Below are 20,705 nucleotides of genomic sequence, written 5' to 3' on the forward strand. Positions count from 1 at the left end.
TATTTCTTTACCTGGATTCAGTTTTGTGTATTTCTTTTGCCCAGTTATGGAGGGGAGATATGTTCATTCAGTCCTTCCTTCATTCTATGAACATTTATTTAACATATAACCCAAACACAGGGCCAGGACTCAGAGATAGACCTGTGTTCACAGACCAACACGGAGGTAATGTGAAAAATTTGCATCTCTGAAGAAAAGAACTCTGGAGTAGTTCATAGAGAAATGACAATGACAACAAGTACCCAGAGGACAGCATGGTCACCAACAGAAGAAAGGAATGTCCTAGAGACACCACAAGAGCAATCATTTTCTGGCTGTCAGATCTAATATTAGGTTTTTCCAATTTGCTGCTATTTCTAATGTTATTTCATATTTTTGTCTTGGAATTTTCTTTCCCTCATACGTGTGTGCTCTATCTCTGAATATTTTTGCCTCAAATTTTCCATAGTGTTATATCTTGTCTTTTCTTCCTTTGTAGAATTTTTTTTTGAGAAGAGGATGACTTTCCTCCTGTGTTTTTATACACAGTTGACTTGATTGATCCTCTTCAACCAAACCCTTCCCCTTCCTGTCTCACCTCTCTGCCCTCTACTATGTGATCAATCACTCCATCCCTCTATTCCCTGGATTCCTTTCTCACTTTCAAATCATATGGGCTGTACTAGCCTTCCCATTTCCTTTCCCCTCTCATGGTTCCTTATCTCACTTCCAGACATCTGCCCATACTCATTCACACACAACTAAGCACAGATTAAAAAAAAAAAAAAAAAAAAAAAAAAGTTACCATCGGAGGCAAAGGAGATAGCTCCACTGGTAAACTGCTTGCTGCATAAGCACTGTGACCTGGGTTTGATCCCCAGAATCTATATAAAACAGCTGAGTATTGGTGGTATGGTTGTAACTCTTATGCTGGATAGGCAGAGACAGGGGGATTTCTGGAGTCTGTAGTACGTCAATCCTATACTACTTGGAGGAGTTGCAAGCCAAGGAGAAACAAGCTTTCAAAACAAGGTGGACAGCATCTGGGGAATGACATCTGGAGTTGATTTCTATCTTAGGGTTTTACTGCTGTGATGAGACACCATGACCTAGGCAACTCTTATAAAAACAAACATTTAGTTGGGGCTGGCTTAAATTTCAGAGGTTCTGTTCATTATCTTCAGGGTGCAAAGAATGGGATTGTGCAGGCAGGCTTAGTGTTGGAGGAGTCAAGAGTTTTACATCTCGATCCAAAGGCAGCCAGAAAGAGACTCTCTTCCACACTGGGTGGAACTTGAGCACTAGGAGACCACAAAGCCCATCCCCATAGAGACACACTTCCTCTGATAAGGCCACTCTCCTAACAGTGCCACTTCTCATAGGCCAAGCAGATTCCAACCATCACAGTCTCTGACCTTCATACATACACTTACACAGGTGCATGTACATTTGTGGACAAGTGTGTGCATACACACACATGCACACATATATGCAAACATGCATGTACAAATAAACACTAGAAGCTAGGATCTCTGCTGCAGGATATTTGATCATACTGTGAAATTCAAGATTCTGTTATCTAGTGGAAAGTGAAGCCCAATTGAGTGACAGACAAAGTGATGAATCAGAGAAAGATTTGACACAATATAATGCATACAATTCTCATGAGAAGAGAAAGTAAAGGGAAGCTACTTGAGGGTCAGTACAGAGAGAGAGAGAAGGAAACAATTTTACTGAAAAAGTTTTATAGAAATGGGCTGAAGATGGAACAAACTAGACACAGGTGAAGACAGAATGAGACAGAGAATGAGAAGGAGCCAGAAGACTAAAACAGATTGCCAGATTTAATTTGAGGCCAAGAAGAACAATTCAGTCAGAGGCCAAAAAAGAAGCCAGGTTGAATCAGTCAGTTTGGAGAGGAGTTTGAGCTAGAACAGCTGGGTCCCACCAGTCAGCCAGAGCTCAGAAAGAACTAGAAAGGGTGAGCTTATTCAGCAGCAAGTCTAAGGCTAAAAACAATCGAGGTGTAGATTTGATTATACCGAGGCCTAGCTTAGCAGGTGCAAGCAGTAAGCCCCTGAGATGACAGTTACTACAGGACGGTAAAGTTACTTTTACAGTTCTGCATAGGAAAAAGAACATTCAACATTTGTGTTTCTAAGCCTGGGTTACCTCAATTTGATATTCTATACTTCCATCCATTTTTTCCCACAAGCTTTATTGTTCCATTTTTCTTTATAGTGGAATAAAATTCCATTATATGAACCACATTTTGCTTTTTGTGTTTGATAACTGACCATCTAGCAAACATTAGCAGTGACCACATATATAAGATATCCTGATTTCAAATGGGCTGTGACATAGCAATGTCATTAGGGTATCCTTTATTCTTACCCTACACGGTTAAGACTGTGGGATAATCTTTGACTATTCTCTTACTCTTTATGTAAAATAAAATGAAACCAAGACATCCTGTTTATAATTCACTGGCAAAAAAAATTTCCACTAAACAAACATACTATGCTAAGAACTATTGAAGACTTTTAAATTTGATTTATGTTGCTCTTTCCATCAGAACTGTAGTGTAAATCTCAATGTTAACAGCTTCCAATTACATCATTAAGTTTAGAATTTTCCCACTCTGGCGTACCCTGTAAATAATTACAAAGGAAACTATCATGAAACTATTTTGACAAATCTACCCCCGCTTGACCACCACCACTAAACCCAATCTTGAGCCCAGCACACAATCTTCTGTCTCTAGCCCTTGTCTTCCACACCATGCCATCTCATCTTTTGATGCCTAACAGGGCTCTTTGTGAGGTTTTGTGTGTGTGGCTTGTATTTATCTCAAAGATGTAGCTGAGCCTATCCTCTAACCTTAATTCTTAAAACCTGATCATCAAGCAAATGCTTACAGGACAGGAGACACTCACATGCAGCAGATGCCTAAACAGGTTCGGCAATGGCTAAGGACCAATCCACAGTGCCTTACGCCAGCCAGACCTAGTCAGTGCTTCCCAAGTAATGTTATTATGACTTCTAATTACTTTTAGTTTTAAAATGTAGAAGAGACTTTACCAAATATTACCTTATATAAACATGTAGTATTTGTTCATGAAAAGTAGCATACAAAGAATTTGGTTTCATTGTGGCCCCTTCTGTTCCTCCTTCTTTCTGCCCTTCCCTCCTCTGGTAGCACTTTTCCATTTTTAACACCCTGTGTGACCTTTTGACCTCTCCTACATTTTCTCAATACTTCCTGCTTCTCCACTGCATGGTCTCCTACCTAGTTTAGTATTCCATGTCCACCCCCACACTACCTTTTTATATGCAAGCAAACAGTAAAAGTTAGGACCCTGCATAGGAGACAGAACATACAATTTTTTGCTTTTGTTAGTCTGTATCACCTAATCTAATATGCCTGCAAATGTCCTAATTTCATTGTTATTCATAGCTGCTGACTCTCAACCCTAACATGTCACTTCCTTTAAGACCACAAAACCACTCTCCGCTCTTGAGCTATCCTTTCTGTCAGCTGTACATCAGCTCTTCCTAGCAGAGTTTTTCATATACAATCTTGCAATATCTACATTTTGATTACTATAATACATCCTTAAATGAATGTGGGGAGCGATGACTTGGTTTGGCATAAGGCACTATGGATTGGTCATTAGCCACTTCTGAGCCTGTTTAGGTATCTGTTACAATGAGTGTTTCCTGTCCTGTAAGGTCAATTTAAGAATTAAATACTCAGTTCGGGATGTGTAGAATGATTGGGGCACAGTAGATGGGTATGAAGTACAGCCATTATCACCTCTAAAGATTTTCAAGGAGAAGGAAGAACTTCTTAAATGTTTCACATTTATAATGCCATATACAGCAACCCTGAGCCATGTACATACAGGATATCTCACGGGAGCACAAGGGACCAACGAGCTGGTGATGTTCTATCAACTATGGAAAGAAATTATCTTCAAGTTTAGCTAGGGGATTATTTTTACTGTCGTCATCATCATCACCACCACCATTATTATTATTGTTTGTTTGCTTGCTTGTTTCCTTTGCAATAGTCAAATCAAACCTCTTCTATTAGAAGCAATGACTTGTGCTGACAACTGACTGGCATAGAACAGGACTATCAGGATTGAGAAGGCTCCATTTCTCTCTGTTGGCTAAACTCTTCTGTAGACCAGTTGTAAATCTCAAATGATGCAGAAGGTGCTTTCTCGTCGAGGAAAAAGAAAATCCAGCATTAATTTTTTGACTTCTAATCTTAACTCTCCATCACTTTTTCAGGTACATAGTTCAGGGCTTGGATCCGAGGACCAGTCCACTTCTGAGGCATTCAGATGATGCTGTGGACAGCCTGGTTGAAAGACTTCACGAAATATTTCAACCTTTACTCTATGTTTTACATGTAACATCCAGACAGTGAATCCCCCTTTCCCAAGCCCTAAGTATTAAAAGAAAAGAAAAGTAGATGGAACACTTGCTATTAGTCACCATATTTGCATGACTCCTTTTGTGTATTATTCAACATTTGGGCCATTATCTATGACATGATTGAGAACTACTCAGCTGTGAAATGTGTGTGTGTGTGTGTGTGTGTGTGTGTGTAAATGAATTAGGCATTACAAAAATCCCCAAGGTTTTCCAACCACTGAAAGCACATCCCCACTTGTCACTCTAATACTCATCACTCAAGTAACAAAACTTTTAATGATCTGTTAGCCAACATTTAGCACAATTAAGCCAAAACATATTTAAGAAATGATTTCAGTTATTTTTAGACTCCAAATTGCACTTAGTGTCTGATGTTATCGTCATTATATAACGCAGCCATGAGAGATCCACTGAGCAATATGTGAGCCATGAATGAACAGTAGACAGCAAATTAATTACACATAAAAATATTAATGAAATGTGCAGCAATGCTGACAGAAGTGGGAACCAGACAAGTTGCGGTTTAATTACAGTTGTCTGTCGGTGGCTTTCCAAACAATAGTAACACAGTTTTCCCTTCATGATTTCAAAGTATCATGCTATTTCCTTTAAAATTCTTAAATTCTATTTTAAATTATAATTATAATTATATGTAGATGTGATGATCTATTTGTGGGTATGTGCAGGTGTCAAAGGAGGCCAGAGGCATCAGATCCCCCAGATCTAGAGTTAGCTGCATTGATGATGTGTGTGCTGGGAACAGAACCCAGGTCCTCCGAAAGAGCAGTCCCTCTTAACCACTGAGCCATCCGTTTTTCCAGTAGTTTGGAAGAAATTACTGCTTAAAGCAAAATCAGTTTCAAACAGTTACAAAACACACACAAGAATACCTTCACACACATAACATACGCTTCTCAGCCACAGACACAAACACACACATTCACAGAATACTTCTCAGAAGCGTTGCATTGGGAAAATGTTTGTATCCCTTCTATAACTATTTTCAATGACACTGCTTAACTAATTATAAAAATTTACCACTGGAAAACTTTTTGAAAAAGAAAAGAAATGAGTTCCCCTGACAGAAATATCAGGCCACGATCTTCCTTTTCAGGACGTACGTGGCACTGACTCTTCACCTTGAGGTAGAAAACAAGGCAAAGAAACTCCAAATGTAGACTCCTCTATTTTCCAAGTGCACCATACTGGACACACAGTGACCACACATCATTGGCAGGGGTAGGTTAAGGCCACAGTGTCCAACTGCTCTGCTGCCATATTCCATCCGTAATTTTAAAATGATTACTTGCTAAATGGTAATATTTGGTGTGTATTGGAGTAAATTAAGCATATTATTAAATTACTTTCACTTGTTTCTTTTTATTTTGCTTTTTGATTGGGTTTGGTAATTTATGCTTTCAAAGGACCTGGTTCATTTCATCTAAGCTGTTAGACTCGTGTACAGACACATGTGCTTGGCACCTCTTCATTATACATTTAATGACGGCGGGATTCATAATAAGGCCTATTCTTCATGCCTAATATTGGTCATTTTTGCCTTCTTTCTTTTCCCTTGTTGGGCTGGCTAGAGGTTCATCAATGTAATTGACCTTTTCAAAGAGCTGGCTTTTGCCATATTGATTTTTCTATTGTGTTTCTGTTTTCAATTGTATCGATCACTGTTCTTTGTAATCTCCTCCACTCTGCTTGCTTTTGGTTTTAATTTGCTCTTATTTTTCTAGTCTCTTAAGCTTAGATCAATTCAGGGTATTTACTTATTCTTTCCTGCATAAGCATTTAAGTCCCTAAAATTTGCACACAGCTCCTCCACACTGTGAGTTACAAATGTGGCTGGTCCGTGTGTATACATTATAGATTTCTATTCATCTCTGCTCCAAGAAGTGTGACACTGCAGCAAAGCATTTTCTTTTCAACACGTTAATAAAAGTTTAATAGCTTATGGGACCACTGGACCAAAAACCACTCACGCACTCCGAAAGCAGTAAGCGACAGCCTTGGGTGCTTTAGATTTCTCTGCTTCCAATTATGGAAAATGTGGGGTGTGCTTTGCCTTGACTTTTCACAGGGAAAAAAATTACATTCTATAAAACAGAATCTGGGGTATCCAGTTCTTCGGTTTCTCATCTAACGACAAAGCATCCAACTCTCTTTCAAGGCAATCAGACATCCCGATGATACGCGGTATGGAATCTTCTTTGAAGTCTCACTTTCCTAGCTCAAGTGTGTGGCTGGCTGAAATGTATAGTGGGGACTGAAAAGCCAGGGTTTAACTTTACTAACTGGGCTAACCTCTCCCCACCGCTGTTCACCAGTTAGTGGGAATACCACAGAGCCTATAACATTGGTCTTACTGGGTCCAAGTCCAAGCAAGTCAGAAAGAAGACTCTATATTATTTCCACTAATGTGTCTGTGATCCTCTGACAGAATGAACACTGGCCAGGAATTCCGAGGAGTGAGCAGGGTAGCTTTGGGAAGGAGAACAGATGCCCCCTTGCCTCCATGTTATGGGACAGATATTGGAAGGTGCAGATGACTGAGAAGTCAGAGCTAACTGTGGAGTTCATCTTAGTCTCCTGGTGAGTGACAGCTGCATGGATTTATCACGTGAAAGAGAGTCAAGTCATTTTAAGATCCTTTGAGCTTGGCATATTTACACATTACTACGTATTAAAGTCAAACTTGCCTTTGAGCTAATGGTAATTAGAGATTGTAATGGACAAAACAGAACAAAGGATCCCTTCATTTTTCAGTTACATAGAATGCATATTGGGGTCTTTTCCTAAACAGAAGGATCTGTCACCTTTTAGCTAGAATTTGAAAGGCACATTGCTATCTTACAAATAATAAAACCCAGCACATTGAGGATGGAAAGCAGAGATGACCTGTCATGTTCTACCACCTGCTCTCTGCATCACAAGTGCATTTACACTTCCGGAACTGTCAGCTTCCATCCCCAACTTTCCAAATCACAGACCCACAGGCTGTCTGTCACTGCCAATAAGAATACGTTCTACTTTCATTGGTTGAAGATTACATTTTCCCCCAGAGGGCTGTCTTTTAAATAAGTACTTTATAGGTCAGAGGCTGTAAGGTTATGGCCTCTAAAAAGCTAGTTGTGACTGAGGAGATGGAGAAGTAGGTGAAGCACCTGTGGGACAAGCTTGACAACCCAAGTTGGTATCCCAGAACCTCTGTGAAATCCTGCCAGGCACAGTAGAGCATGTACCTATCAGCTCTAAAGTCCTACCCAAGGACTGGAGGCAGAGACAGACTGCTCAGTTCATAGCCAGATATCCTGGCTTATATAGCAGTGAATGACATGGGATCTGTCTCAAATAAGGTAGAAGGTGAGAAATGACACCCAAGATTATCCTCTGACCTCTATATGCATGCTGTGGCTTGTGTGTGACCATACCCACGTGTTGTGATGAATATTAAAAAGGAATCTCTATCTACCTCTACAAGTCCTGCTCAGTCTCTCTCGGCAGCAGCCACTCCAGTGTGAAACCTTGCGCCCAGGCTCATTCTCTACCATGAGGTCCCCACACTGCCCTCTCTCAGCTGTCTCTCTTTTAGTCTGAAACTTTGGCTACCAGTTCCCGAGTGGAGCCACAGGCTACCATGCAGACACCACTCGCCCCAGCTGCTCCTCTACCAGTGGAGAACTTAGCTCACATTCTCCACAGCCCAGTAAAAACATGACTCTACATCCATTAACTTATCAAACAGGTTTATATGTTAAATTCTCAATCCACAAACCCTCTACACAATAAACTTACAACCAACGGACAAAGATATAAACTGCCCATCTATATGAGATAAACTAGACCATAGAAACCTTTAGAAATAATCATGACAACCTCATCAAACTAAAGATGCATGAAGAGAAACATATGCATCTGCCTCCATCTCCTCCTCTGTCAATCTCCTCTGCTTTCCTTGACCTTTCGCCGCCTAACTCTCTACTGTCCAATCATGTATCACCTTGACATAAACCTATACCAACACACATGAATAATTATACACACATACCACATACACACACAAAATGTATGTGTCACACACAAAATGTACATGTCACACACACACATTTTTAATTGTCATATACATTGCAAGTATTTTTTGCCCACTCCCTGGTTTCCCTTTGAATTTGCTTACAGTGTCTCGATCACTCATATTCACTTCCTAGGCAGTATTAACTGCCTTCTCCATCCCCGTTATCTGATTTCCCTGACAGAATCAATCCTCCTCCTGCATATAATATTTTGTGCATATCTCTGTGTGTAGAGTTATAACTATACATCTTCCCCCTCTTGATCACAAAGCTATAGCAGGATGTACACCAAACATTCAAATGTCATTACAGATATAATCTTTGGATGCATGCTCACTCATTTATCCTTCAAGAAAGGAGTCACACAGACCTCAGACGTACGCTTTACCCTTAATAGTACGTTCATACCAGCTCCTGTTTGGAGAGAAGTCTGGTCATATTCCTTAACTGCTTCTTTAAAAAATTCTCATTTTCTTCTGCTTGTGATTATTCATGCATGAATGCATGAATTGTCCTTAGAAGTTAATGGTTCCTGATACCCTTTGCCCTTATTCTCTGTTGCTTTGCCATAAGCTACCCCAAATTCAGGTTGCCTGAAGCAGTCAGTCATTTATTTGCCTAGTTAGGGAAGGAGATAAGGAAGGCTTTCTGTACCCGACAGAGGCATGGTGAGGTTGCAACTAGAGCTGGACAGTCCCTCACATGACTGGCAAATCACTTGCTGGAATATCAGATTGGCTGCCCAGGAGCCCAGTGACATCACCATTTGGGCCTCTATGGGGCTGATGAGATCCCTGTCCTGTGGAGTATATGCTAAGTATTACAGTTCTAAGACTTAGAGCACAATGTCTGTGTAAATCATGGATCACAAACGTAGTCAGTCTCTTGAAGTTGGTGCCCCTACAACAATATGATACACTGTGTTTTCCAAGGCAGGGAATGGTCTACATACCCTGGAGAGAAGGGCCATAGGCCCTCTCTATTAGAGGAGGACAGGGTACCTTAAAGTATTTCTAATTTACCACAATCTCAGAAGGGATATGAGTATCTGCTATAACCCACAAATGGTCTGTTTCCTGAAGAAATGAGGAAGCCTCTCCTGACTGAATCAGAGTCATTGATTTCTCAGGATATAAAAATATATAGATACACATGCTTGGGCTTCTTGTTCCACATCGGCCCTTTTGCCAGGGATCTCAATGTTTACTCCTGAACCAAGAGCTCTTCTATTTCTGTGTTTAAAAAAAATGTCTCCCTCTATCATTTCTGTGCTTCTAAAAATGAGCTCACATCAATATTTCATCAATAATGGATACTCTTCCAATTCCTGTTTCAAAGGAACAAGTTGTGGACTCTCTAAGATCTGCTAAGTTAGCATTTCTGCTATGGTTTGAATGTGTTCCCTCAAGTTATATTCACATGTTTGGAAGCACAAACCCTCATGCAGTAATATTGGGAACTGGCCCTTTTTAGAAAAAGGTAGGTCATGAGGTCTCTGCTATGTAGACAGGCTGATGTCAGTGCAGGAAAGGAACCTGAAGAAGAGACAATTTAGTCCTGTTTTGTCTTCCCCACTTCTCTACTAAGAAGACACAACTCTTCTCCTTTGGATGGTGCCACAATAAGGTACCATCTTGGGAGCAGAACTCAGGCTCTCTTCAACTGTGAAAAATAAACTTCTGTTCTTTATAACTTAACTCCGTCTTCGATATTTTGTTATAGTAGCACAAATGGACTAAGATAATAATCTTTCCTTTCTACTTACAAGGATAGCATTTTATCAGATTGTCCATGGCATTTTCTAGCTCTCAAAAATACGACTCAAAATTAGCCTGCTGGGTCACTCCATAGCATATATTGTTCACTAGAACTGAATATCTCAGGAATGTCACCAAGAGATTTCAGTTTCATGGTTGTGAGGATTTTTTTCTTTTTTTTTTGGTAGAGAAGTTTCTTAATAGCAAAGCATAAGAAAAGTTCTCCAGAACTTCTGCTTTGTCCCTGCCTTATCTCACTTACCTCATTCAAAATCATCACTGCGACATAAAGTAGATGCTTTCCGTGACTAGAACACCAAGGCACAAGCCCATTGGCCACCTCCCTTTAATGTGCCCTATTGGTTGGGAGATTGGCATGAAAATCAAGTATGAAAAAAGATATGTATTCTCACTAATGGGAAAGAGGAACTGGCAGACAAGACTGTTCTGGCTTCTCCCACCTCCAAAATCTGGGCCCCCCACCTTGGAACCAGCCTACAAGAAGAATTAGCTTGGGGACATGGTTGTCATGGATTGAACTGTGGTCTGCATCTACCAGATGGAGATGTCTGGCCTGGTCAGCAGCAGCAGAGAAAGGAGAAAGCTTGCAGCCTGCCATGGGCCTCAGAAAGAGCTCTTCATACCCACTGGTGGCCACTCCTCCCCCCACCCCAAGTCTCACCAGCTAGGCAGGACACTCTCCTCACTATGCTAGAACAGAATGTAGAAAGGTCAATGGAAGCCTCCCTAGGTTGGAACCAGCTTTTCAGGATTCCAAGGTGGATAGAGGACCTGCAGCTCCCCAGCAGCCCTTAAGGCTTTGGGTACTAGATTGGGACTGCCAGGCTCCTGGCAAAGCTGGTTCTCACAGCAGCTAAGGAATTAGAAACAGCAGCAAAAGGAGAAATACACTGATGGGAGGTCAAGCACAACTGAGCAAAAAGCAAACACTCTTCCTTCTTCCATTTTTTTTTAATTCCTTTTTCTCTAATCTGGGCTGCTACTAGGAGATGCCACCCACAACCATGTCTTCTCACATCTGTTGATAAAGGTAACCAAGGCAATTCCCTACAAACACCCGAAGGCCAACCTGAAGGAGACAATCCTTGACTGGAGGCTCCCTGCTCAAGTGATTCTCTGTTGTGGCAAGCTGACATTTAAATCCAAACACGGCATCAGCCAAACTCCTTGCTTTCTACTGGGAGAAATATTTTAGCATTTCCTCAGAACCCAATCATGCAAAGGCTGATTGTGCTGTTACATGTCAGCAGAAGGAGTTAGAGTTAGACGTTCCAAGCAAATGCTTGGGTCAGTGTTGGCTGCAGCACATTTGACAGAAGACAGAAAGAAAACAATCCACGTGTCCTGGGACTGATGACTAAACAGATGTCTTACGAGGTGAACATCCCTCATGCTGAGATCTGAAATCAAAAGTACATCAAAATGTGGGGCTGGAGAAAGAGCTCAGTTGGCAAAGTGCCTCCTGAGCAAGGATTAAGACATGGGTTCAAAGTTCCAGTACCTGTGCAAGATCGAGGCACAGTGACCTATGTCTACAATTCTGGTGCCGGGAAGTAGACACAGCTGGATCCCTGGACTCATTGCCCAGCTAGTCTATCAATGAGCTCCAGGTTCAGTGAGAGACCCTGTCACAAAAACTGACATGGACAGTAATGAAGGCTCTTGGTGACTAACCTCTGCTTCCACAGGCATAGCTCACATGCACTCGCGCTCACATGCTCACACACACACACACACACACAGAGAGAGAGAGAGAGAGAGAGAGAGAGAGAGAGAGAGAAAGAGAAAGAGAGAGAGAGAGAGAGAGAGAGGTTCCTAGTTTCCTTTCTGTCACTATGATAAACACCATAACCAGCTTTGGGGAAGAAAGAGTAGATATAACTTACTATCTATCTACCATAGAAGGAAGTCATGTCATGTAGTTAAGGCAGGAGTCTGGAGGCTGGAACTGATTGAGAGGCCATGGATGGACACTAATTATAAACTGGCTCCTCATGGCTTGCTCACCTTGCTTTCCTAATCAACCAAGGATCACCTCGCAGGAATGGTACCACCCACAAGCTAGACCATCCCATATCAATCACAGATCAAGAAAATCACCCCACAGACTACTGACAGGCCAACTGGAAAGAGGCATTTTTTTTCAGCTAAAGTTCCCTCTTTTGGATGATGTTAGTTAGTATCAGGTCGACAGTAAGACTAACCAGTCCACATGCTACTCAATAATGGAAAACTTTTGAGCACAGCTGTGACCTGAGGTCGAAAATTCCATCCCTGAGCTCATGCCATAGGCCACAGGCAAAATTCAGGTATACTAAAGCACACCCAAATCACCTTTACTCTTTATATAGAAATTTTATACACATACTTGGGTTCAATGCTCAAGATATCTCATTGCACATATGCAAACATTCCAAGAACCCTAAGATTCGAAAAGCTGGAACACTTCTGGTCCAAGCATTTCAGATAAGGGATATGCAACCATTACAATGTATTGTTGCTCATCATTCATTCTTTCTTTCTTTGTTATTCCTTACTCAAGAAGAAGTGAAATTGTTGAACAAAATACGTGCAAATATCATATGAGAAGAAAAAAAGCCAGGTAAGCAAAATAAAATACGGTATTTCATTTACATGTGATGTCTAGAACAGGCAAGTTCATAGACAGAAGAAATAGACTATACTGGGAACAGAGACAATAGTTACTTCTTAGGAGATGCAGAGTTTCTGTTTGGTCTGACTGTTTTGTTTTGTTTTGTTTTTTAAACACACAGTTGATGGTTGTGATACTCTGCATGTAGTCAGTGCTCACATAAATAGTTAAGACAGTAAATTTTACATCGTTTATACTTTGGAGCAATAAATCATGTTTTCAAATGCATTCTGAGCAAATACCGTAGCTTAATTGCAGTATTTGACACTATTCCTTGTTTAAGGCAAATTTTTAATACAAGGATTCTGGCTTTGCTACTCTTATGTTGTATTCATAGCAAGCCTGTTTCCAGATCAGTAATCAGAAATGGGATAAATATTAACCACACTGGGACAGAGATCTCATCTGAAGCAGGAAACCACTAGACTTCTGAGAGTCAAATAAGAAGTAAAGTGGGTGGTGGTTTGTAATCTCTCTGAAGGGTCATATGCCCATAACAAGGAGCTGCTGCCCAAGAGTCAGACACCAGAGCATTCCTTTGGACACTTAGATGCAGTGAGAAGGCTGATGCTGAGGAAAGCAGAATCCTAATCAACATCCCAAATGACCCTCTACCTCTTCGTTTCTGCCATCTACCACTCTGCGCCTACCTGAGGGCACAGTTAATAGCAGCCACCGGCAAGTCTTTACCTGGTGTAAGTCCCCCTCTTCTCCTTCCCAGATGCCTTCTTTCTCATTGGAAATAATTCAGTGCAGCGTGGGAATCTAGACGCCCTGGGAGTTAAACCTTTCCCACTTGATTGTTTTCTTCACCGGAAACGGGAGTGTATTCCCCCCCCCCCTCTGGATACTCCAGAGGGATAGCTAAGTACATAGCTGAAGGCAAAATAAGTCCCCCAGGGACAGACATCCGACGCATCAGAACCACTAAGGAAAATCACATGTTCCCAACATTATCCCTTTTTCTGCGATATGAGGGTTTAAGATAATTTTTAATGGAAGGCACAAAATAGCTTTCCTAGTAAATGTTCACATTAGTCTGATATATTCATCATTAGCATAATAATTATGCCATTTTCCCTCTTAAAGGCAGTACGTGCTTCCATGCGACATTACATTTGTCTTCCCAGATCTTCCTTTTGAAAGTGTAAAGGTACCTGTTATTACCCTAATTCTCAAATATATACCCTCATACTGGAGAGGATGAGTGCACTATTGACCAGAAAGGGCTCCCTCTTGACTCCTACACTCTCCCAGAAGCCCTTCCAGAATCTTTTTCTCTATAATTGGAACACACTGCAAGGTCCTCTACACTGAGAGAAGACTAAATATTACATATGATTGGCTTCTTGAAATACTTACCTCCTTTTCCTTTGAAAACCTCGGATTACAATTAACCTGAGACCAATAATTTTCTGCCTCAGGTTAAGTGGTGATGGCCCTGCTAGCTTAATAAGTAATAAATTAGTTGGGACCCATTTGACAGATTCAATTCTCATTATTTTTAAGTTGGCAAATTGGAATAGAATCCAAACTCCTCAATAATTTCAAACCCCCCTTTCTTATAAACATTAAACAAAAACTTAAATACCAGTATAGTTTGGAAGATGGAGCCGATAATTAAACTACTCAGGGGCTGAGCTGGCTAGGTTCCTAGCAAACAAATGGATGGCTATTCAGAGCCTATGACTAGAACCACAGGTAAAGCCAAAATGTGGGTTTAAAAAGGATGTATTTATTTATCATATGTAAGTATCCTATAGCAGTCTTCAGACACACCAGAAGAAGGCATCAGATCTTATTATAGATGGTTGTGAGCCACCATGTGGCTGCTGGGATTTGAACTCAGGACCTCCAGGAAGAGCAGTCAGTACCCTTAACCACTGAGCCATCTCTCCAGCCCCAAAATGTGTTTTCAACTGAGAGTTTATGTTGCAGACCCATTTGCAGGGAGGATGAAACCGACTCCAGATTTCATGGCACTTCATGATAAAAATTTCACAGATACAAGTCTCTGATCTCTCTCCTTATCATGCAGATAAAAACCCTGAAGACTTAAGTAGCTCACCTATCACCTGAAGTCTGGCTCAAAAGAACCAGGTAGTTAGAATGTGGAGCCCAGAATGCCCTGAAGGCAGACAGAACCGGTTAAATGGAACCCTTATTTCTAGCTGAGATCCAGGGTGCTTTTAGATATAGAAGAGCATTGGTCCATCTAAGAAAACATGTCTTGTAGTGTTTTCTCAAAGATGTGAGAGATGAAAAGGCCATAGTCCCCGGAGGCCCAGTCTGCTATGAGCCACCATTCACGATTCATCAGTGAACCGGAAAGTACGGGGCGGCATGAGTTAGTGGAAACTGGGAAAGGAATGCAGTTTTAGGTCCGGATTACATCCCACAGATGTTGGCAGGTGCACAGAAAGGAGATGGGAGCCCATGGACCGTGGGGAAGCAAACCTCAGGGATGAACGGGAACGGTATCGGGCTTCTGTGCGGTTCCTAGAACAGTCGTTCAAGAGTGTATTGAAGCTTTTTTGTAACAGGAAAACTTTGGATTATTTGTCAAGATCCATTAGTTTATGACAGGACTGAAGCTACACAAAGGTCCTTTGATTCCAGGCCCAATGTTTGTTCACTTTATAATGGTGTTTTGTTCCTGTTCAATACCCACAAGACTTGGTGATTAGCAGGGCCCGCTGCCTTGAAGGACAACTCAGATCACACCGGAGTAAGGAGTGGCCAGACAAGGGAGTAAATATCAGGTTCTGTCTTCTGTAGGACTGGTTTATCTATCATCTTCTCAGTCACTTTTACCAGTTAATTTCTTTTTCCACAGCCTATAAGTTAGACCTGATTCAGAATTAGACATCAACCACGCATTTCAAAGAGAAGAAACAAAGAGAAGCCAGAAGTCTAACATCACAGAGCACCTTGACCATTTCAGGGCTCTGAATCTTCACCGAGCCTCTCTGACCTTGGCAAAGATATCTCCTTGCTTCCAAGTGCAGCCCATGGCACAGGGGACTGGCAGTATCCTACTGGCATGTCCGGGAAGCACGTGGGATCTCACACTCTGCCTGTCACTGTCTTGGAAAGGTTAAGGATGTTTCTCCTTCAGCTTGGGATCTCAAGTGAATCCCACTGATCACGCTGGAATCTGGAACCTCACTGTACCGGGGAGGGCACTGTCTGTCTACGCGTCCCGCCCCCATCCAGTTGGCTTCCTGTAGCGTTCACTGTGTGAGTTAAGTGTGATACTCAACATCCATGGTCTACTGGTACCCAAAGTAGACAGATACTAGACACAGAACGAGACGCACCATGGCAGTTTTTAGAACCAGGGCCTGCACATTTCTCACCTTGCTTGGAACCTCACAAATTATGTAGCTGGCATTGTCCTTCCTTGGCAATCCCGAATCGGCATTAACTTTACATTCTTAACTTACTACAACAAGTTGGGTCTAATTTTTCTAACAATGTCATCCGGTTTCAACAGCTCTTAGTAATACTAAGCGTAAAAATTGGGTATTTTAAAACAATGATTTGCCTAAATTATTCTTATCAGAAGGTCACTTTAGCGACAGAAAGGTTAGCTCTGATGTTGTGCTTTGGAAACTTAATTCGTGGAATGAAAAGGTAGTGGAGTTTGTTTTCACTGAGGTAGCCAGCGGAGGTGGGATCTTATAGTGAAAAGATGGTGATATATTTTCTATTGCATTTAGGGCAAATTTAAAAATACAACTAGTTTTGCATTTTTGGGGTGGGGCATGCATGCATGTCTGGGTGTCTGTCTCTGTGTGTGTTCTTGTGGAGGCCAGAAATAATTCAGGTATCATCCTTGGGAGTACCATCCACCTTGTTTGAAACAGCATCTCTCACTGGCAGGTAGCTCACCAATTAGGCTGGACCAGCAAACTTCGGGGATCCTCCCATTTCCTGTGCTACCCTGCCTGACTGACGTTCCCTTTGGGCTCTAGGGAATTCAACCCAGGTCATCATCGTGTTTACAAAGCAAGCCCTCGACCAACTGAGCTGTCTGTCCAGCCCTGTTCCTTTCCTAGGCTGATGCTTACACCCGGCAGCAGCAGCTTTTCCACTCTCTGACGGCCCTGGATTAAAATGGCTGACATGGGACCCAAAGGAAAGCGAGACCTGGCCTCATCTTGCTTTGGAGATTTAGCTTTGCTTCAGATCCCAGGCTCTTACCTTAAGCTTGGCCAGAAGAAGCTCATGGTCGTAAAGCAGTTTTTTGGTTTCATCTTGACTGCTGCCAATTTCTAGGAGATTGGGCTGCGATTCTGCCAGTTGGAGTCGTACCCATTTGCCACACTAAAACAAAATGGAATGTGAACTTTTATTCTTTCCCCTTTCTCCTTTTCCCACCTTTTCCATTTTAATTCCCAGTTACACTCCGAACACTTTCTCCTTCCACAGAGATAGATGGCCTAAAGTGTTGAAATGCAATACACACCTGTGCCATATCTTCTTTTATCCCCAGGACATATTTTCTCATGGAGGGCAGGTTTGAATTCTTTAAATTTCCAAATGAGAAATGTGTGCTTTAGACGGTCTGTTCTTTACCGCCTCCGAGTCATTGGATGAATTCCCTCAAAAATTCTCTAGACAGTGAGCAACTCTTCACACAGGTAAAGTGGGAGAGGAGCTTCACTACAGACCAGACCCAGGCTTTCCCCATCCATCCATCCATCCATCCATCCATCCATCCATCCATGCATCCACCCATCCATCCATCCATCCATCTACCCATCCATCTATCCATCCACCCACCCATCCACCCATCCATCCAGACTTTGCTCTCTAAGGAGGCTGAAGTGCCTTTTATCTGGAGATGGCAGCAGGGTAAGGAGAGGGACCATCAGTGGCCTTCCTGAGGAACAGAATCCAGCTTAAAAGACATTCCTATATGGCTGTTGGAGCTGTGCTCTCTGTTCCTCTGACTACCCCGCAGGTTATTCCCTAAGTACTGTGACTCCGTCTACTCTAAGAGTATTTCAAATTTGAGGAAAAGTAATATTTATTTATTAAAAAAAGAAAAAAGCCATTGATGTGCTTTGTTTCCACTCCCCCTGGAATCTGCATGTCGCCCAGAGCATTTTTAAGTCCTGTGCGAGTGACCTGATTTCCCCGGGGAAGCTTCACACCTCTGCAGAGGTTCTGCTGAGGAGGTCTCCCAGAACCCTACATTCCATGATTACGAGTGAATCCCTTTGCTCCATGTTAACTGTTTCCCCCTGCACACCTCCAGACTACTGTAAAATTTTGCAGCAGTGGCCTTTGTAGCCAGAGTTTTTGTCTTTTCTTTGTTCCTGTGTTTGTTTGCCAAGCTCGCTTTCCTTGAGCATGAATTCTTTGGGTGGCAAATCATCTAAAGAGCAAACTTATATTCCAGATGACCTTTCATGATGGTTTCAGCCACAGGAACAAAATCATGGGAACCTTCTACAACACCCCCCAGAGAAAAACATGTGGCCATCTTTGCAAACAGCTAGACATAAAACACACAGTTAACAACAAGTCCCTGCACTTTCCTGTTCTCAAGAGGCAGTTGAAGACAAAGTCTGTGGCAGTCTCCGCCCAGGCTACAGTGGGAGAAGTACTTAGTGTGTTGCCTTTACCAGTGCAAACCGGTTCTGGGAGGCACTTGCCCTGGTGTTACTAGTTCTCCCATGCTCGGGCCAGTGCCCCACTCTGACCCGCCTCCTCCATTTTCCATCACACCCACTCAGAAATCACAGGCACTATCCCAGACTCTCCTTCACCTGGGATTCCCGAACCCCCATCGCACGCGCCTCGCCTTTAAGGACCAAACTGGAAGTCCAGAGTAAAGTTTGTTCTGAGGAACTGCAGATGGCTTTCTGAGCTGAAAAGCAACTGACTGGAAACTTGTTGAAACTTAGCAGTCCTCTGCCTCGGATTTAAGTGGCGAAGATTTGTTGTTTGCCATCTGCTCAGCAGTGCATTATCCTCGAGGGCTCTCAGCCACTCCACACAGACACCCCCCCTGCCACCCCCGCCCCCCAGTCACACGGAGAAAAGGAAGCTCCGAGTTTACCTTGACAACAGCTATCACAATCTTTGAGTCCCCGGCTTGCACCGCTACTGAGCTGACGGTGGTGGTGGAAACACCCACGTGAGGACTTTCTTTGCAGGACATGGCCCTTTAGAAGCAGGGTTTAGACCCCGAGCAGAGAGCGATGCTGTGTGCTGGTCATGTCAGACGGCTTCCATGAGGCTCCGGCACTCATTCGGGGACTCTCTCTGCCCGCACTGATTACCCAGCCAAAAGGAAAGAACAGGAAGTTAAAAATAGACAGCCCCATTGAGCTTATCGAGAGGGAGGGGGAGTGGGGGGGAGCAGAGAGAGAGAGAGGGAGAGAGAGAGGGATGGGGGGAGACACACCCCTAGTATGGTAACAGTAAGTGCATGTTATTTTTGCTATTATCTGAAACTCGGGGGACAGCTCTGAGCTCTTTGCCTATCAGCTGATGTCTGATAGCTAATGGAAAAAAAAAAAAAAAAAAAAAAAAAAAACCTACATCCTGACAACCCAAATTAGTTTTGCCATTGAAACTAAACAGTTGTAACTATGGACTTTGCACCCAGAAAGTCACTGACCTGGACAGCAGGTTTTTCAAGTCTTCATGCACACCAAAGTGCTAAAAATCACTTTTTTTTTTTTTTTTTAAGTTCTGGTATTTGAGGAGTTATGTCAGGATTGCTCAAAATAAAAATCTTTTTTTCTTCTTTTTTTCTAAAACAGAATAGGCTTTAGCAAAGGAAGCCTGTGGAATGGTCCTACTTGCTCAGAGCTTCTTAGGGGTATTTTTCAAACATCTCACCCAGGATTTATCAAGAACTACACATCTTCCAGGTATTTCTCTGTGGCAACTTTCTGAACAGTATTTTCAAATTCAGCTAGCTAACGGCTGTTCGGGAGCCGAGCACTTCCGTGTTAACTGTAAGAGATATGTTTTCTTTGTTAGAGAGAATTTTGTTTCTTTTTTTTGTTTGTTTGTTTGTTTTTGTTCTGGCTAACCTCTCCCCCACCACCTTCTTTTTGCAAATCCCGATTTTCTACCTGGAGGGGAAAAATGCAACTAGTTTCAAATCAAGATTGAGCCTCACAGATGAATCCTGTTGCTAGAAGCTCTGCCCCTCAGAAGCTGTCTGAGGTATTAAGCAGCAGCTGTTGGAGCCCAGTCAAAGAACAGCTGAAAATAACACTGCTGAAGTTTAGGTCAGAGGTCAGAGGCAAACACATCAGAGACACTAACTCCAAATCTGATGAAACCACTGAAGAGCCTTGCGATGAAAGATTAAACCGGAGGACAGAGCCATACGCAGAGCCAAAGGAACCCACTCCCTGTGCAGCCCCCGTTAGCTCTGAGTTAAAGCATGTTATACTCCAGGCTGTTCCAGAGGGGGCGAGTAAACTCTTTTGCTAAGGCTTATGAAAATATTCTTGAGTTAAAATGTGTGGGAGTATATGTGCACACGTACATGGGTGTCAGCAATTGCTCGTTTTTCCAAGAGTATACTGTACGCCCTTGAATCTGGGTTTCTGCTTTCAGCATCTGCCTGCTGCTCTGATGACATGAGAAACACACCAAGATCCCTGTTCCTAGACTGAACAGACTTCACCTGACACCATGAAGACAGCAGCCAGAGTGAGCTCTGGTCAGCAGATGCCAAGATCCTGGACAGTGCGGAACCTATTCGACACTGGTTTCATTTTGTGGCAGGGCTGAGGA

General features: G+C 42.4%; 1 protein-coding gene across 1 annotated transcript in view; it reads right to left on the bottom strand.

Annotated features, from left to right (window-relative positions):
• Positions 1 to 19,107, bottom strand: part of CCDC141 (coiled-coil domain containing 141) — a gene marked incomplete at both ends in the record, with an annotated part of 162,870 nt that extends 143,763 nt beyond the window's left edge. The window contains 2 exons of the mRNA XM_080928184.1: positions 17,139 to 17,261; positions 19,006 to 19,107. Coding sequence (XP_080784310.1) covers positions 17,139 to 17,261; positions 19,006 to 19,107 — 225 coding nt within the window. The remainder of the gene's footprint in view (positions 1 to 17,138; positions 17,262 to 19,005) is intronic.
• Between the last annotated feature and the right edge of the window lie 1,598 nt (positions 19,108 to 20,705).

This window comes from Micromys minutus (genome assembly GCF_963924665.1).
Source record: "Micromys minutus genome assembly, chromosome: 13".
NCBI lineage: Eukaryota > Metazoa > Chordata > Mammalia > Rodentia > Muridae > Micromys > Micromys minutus.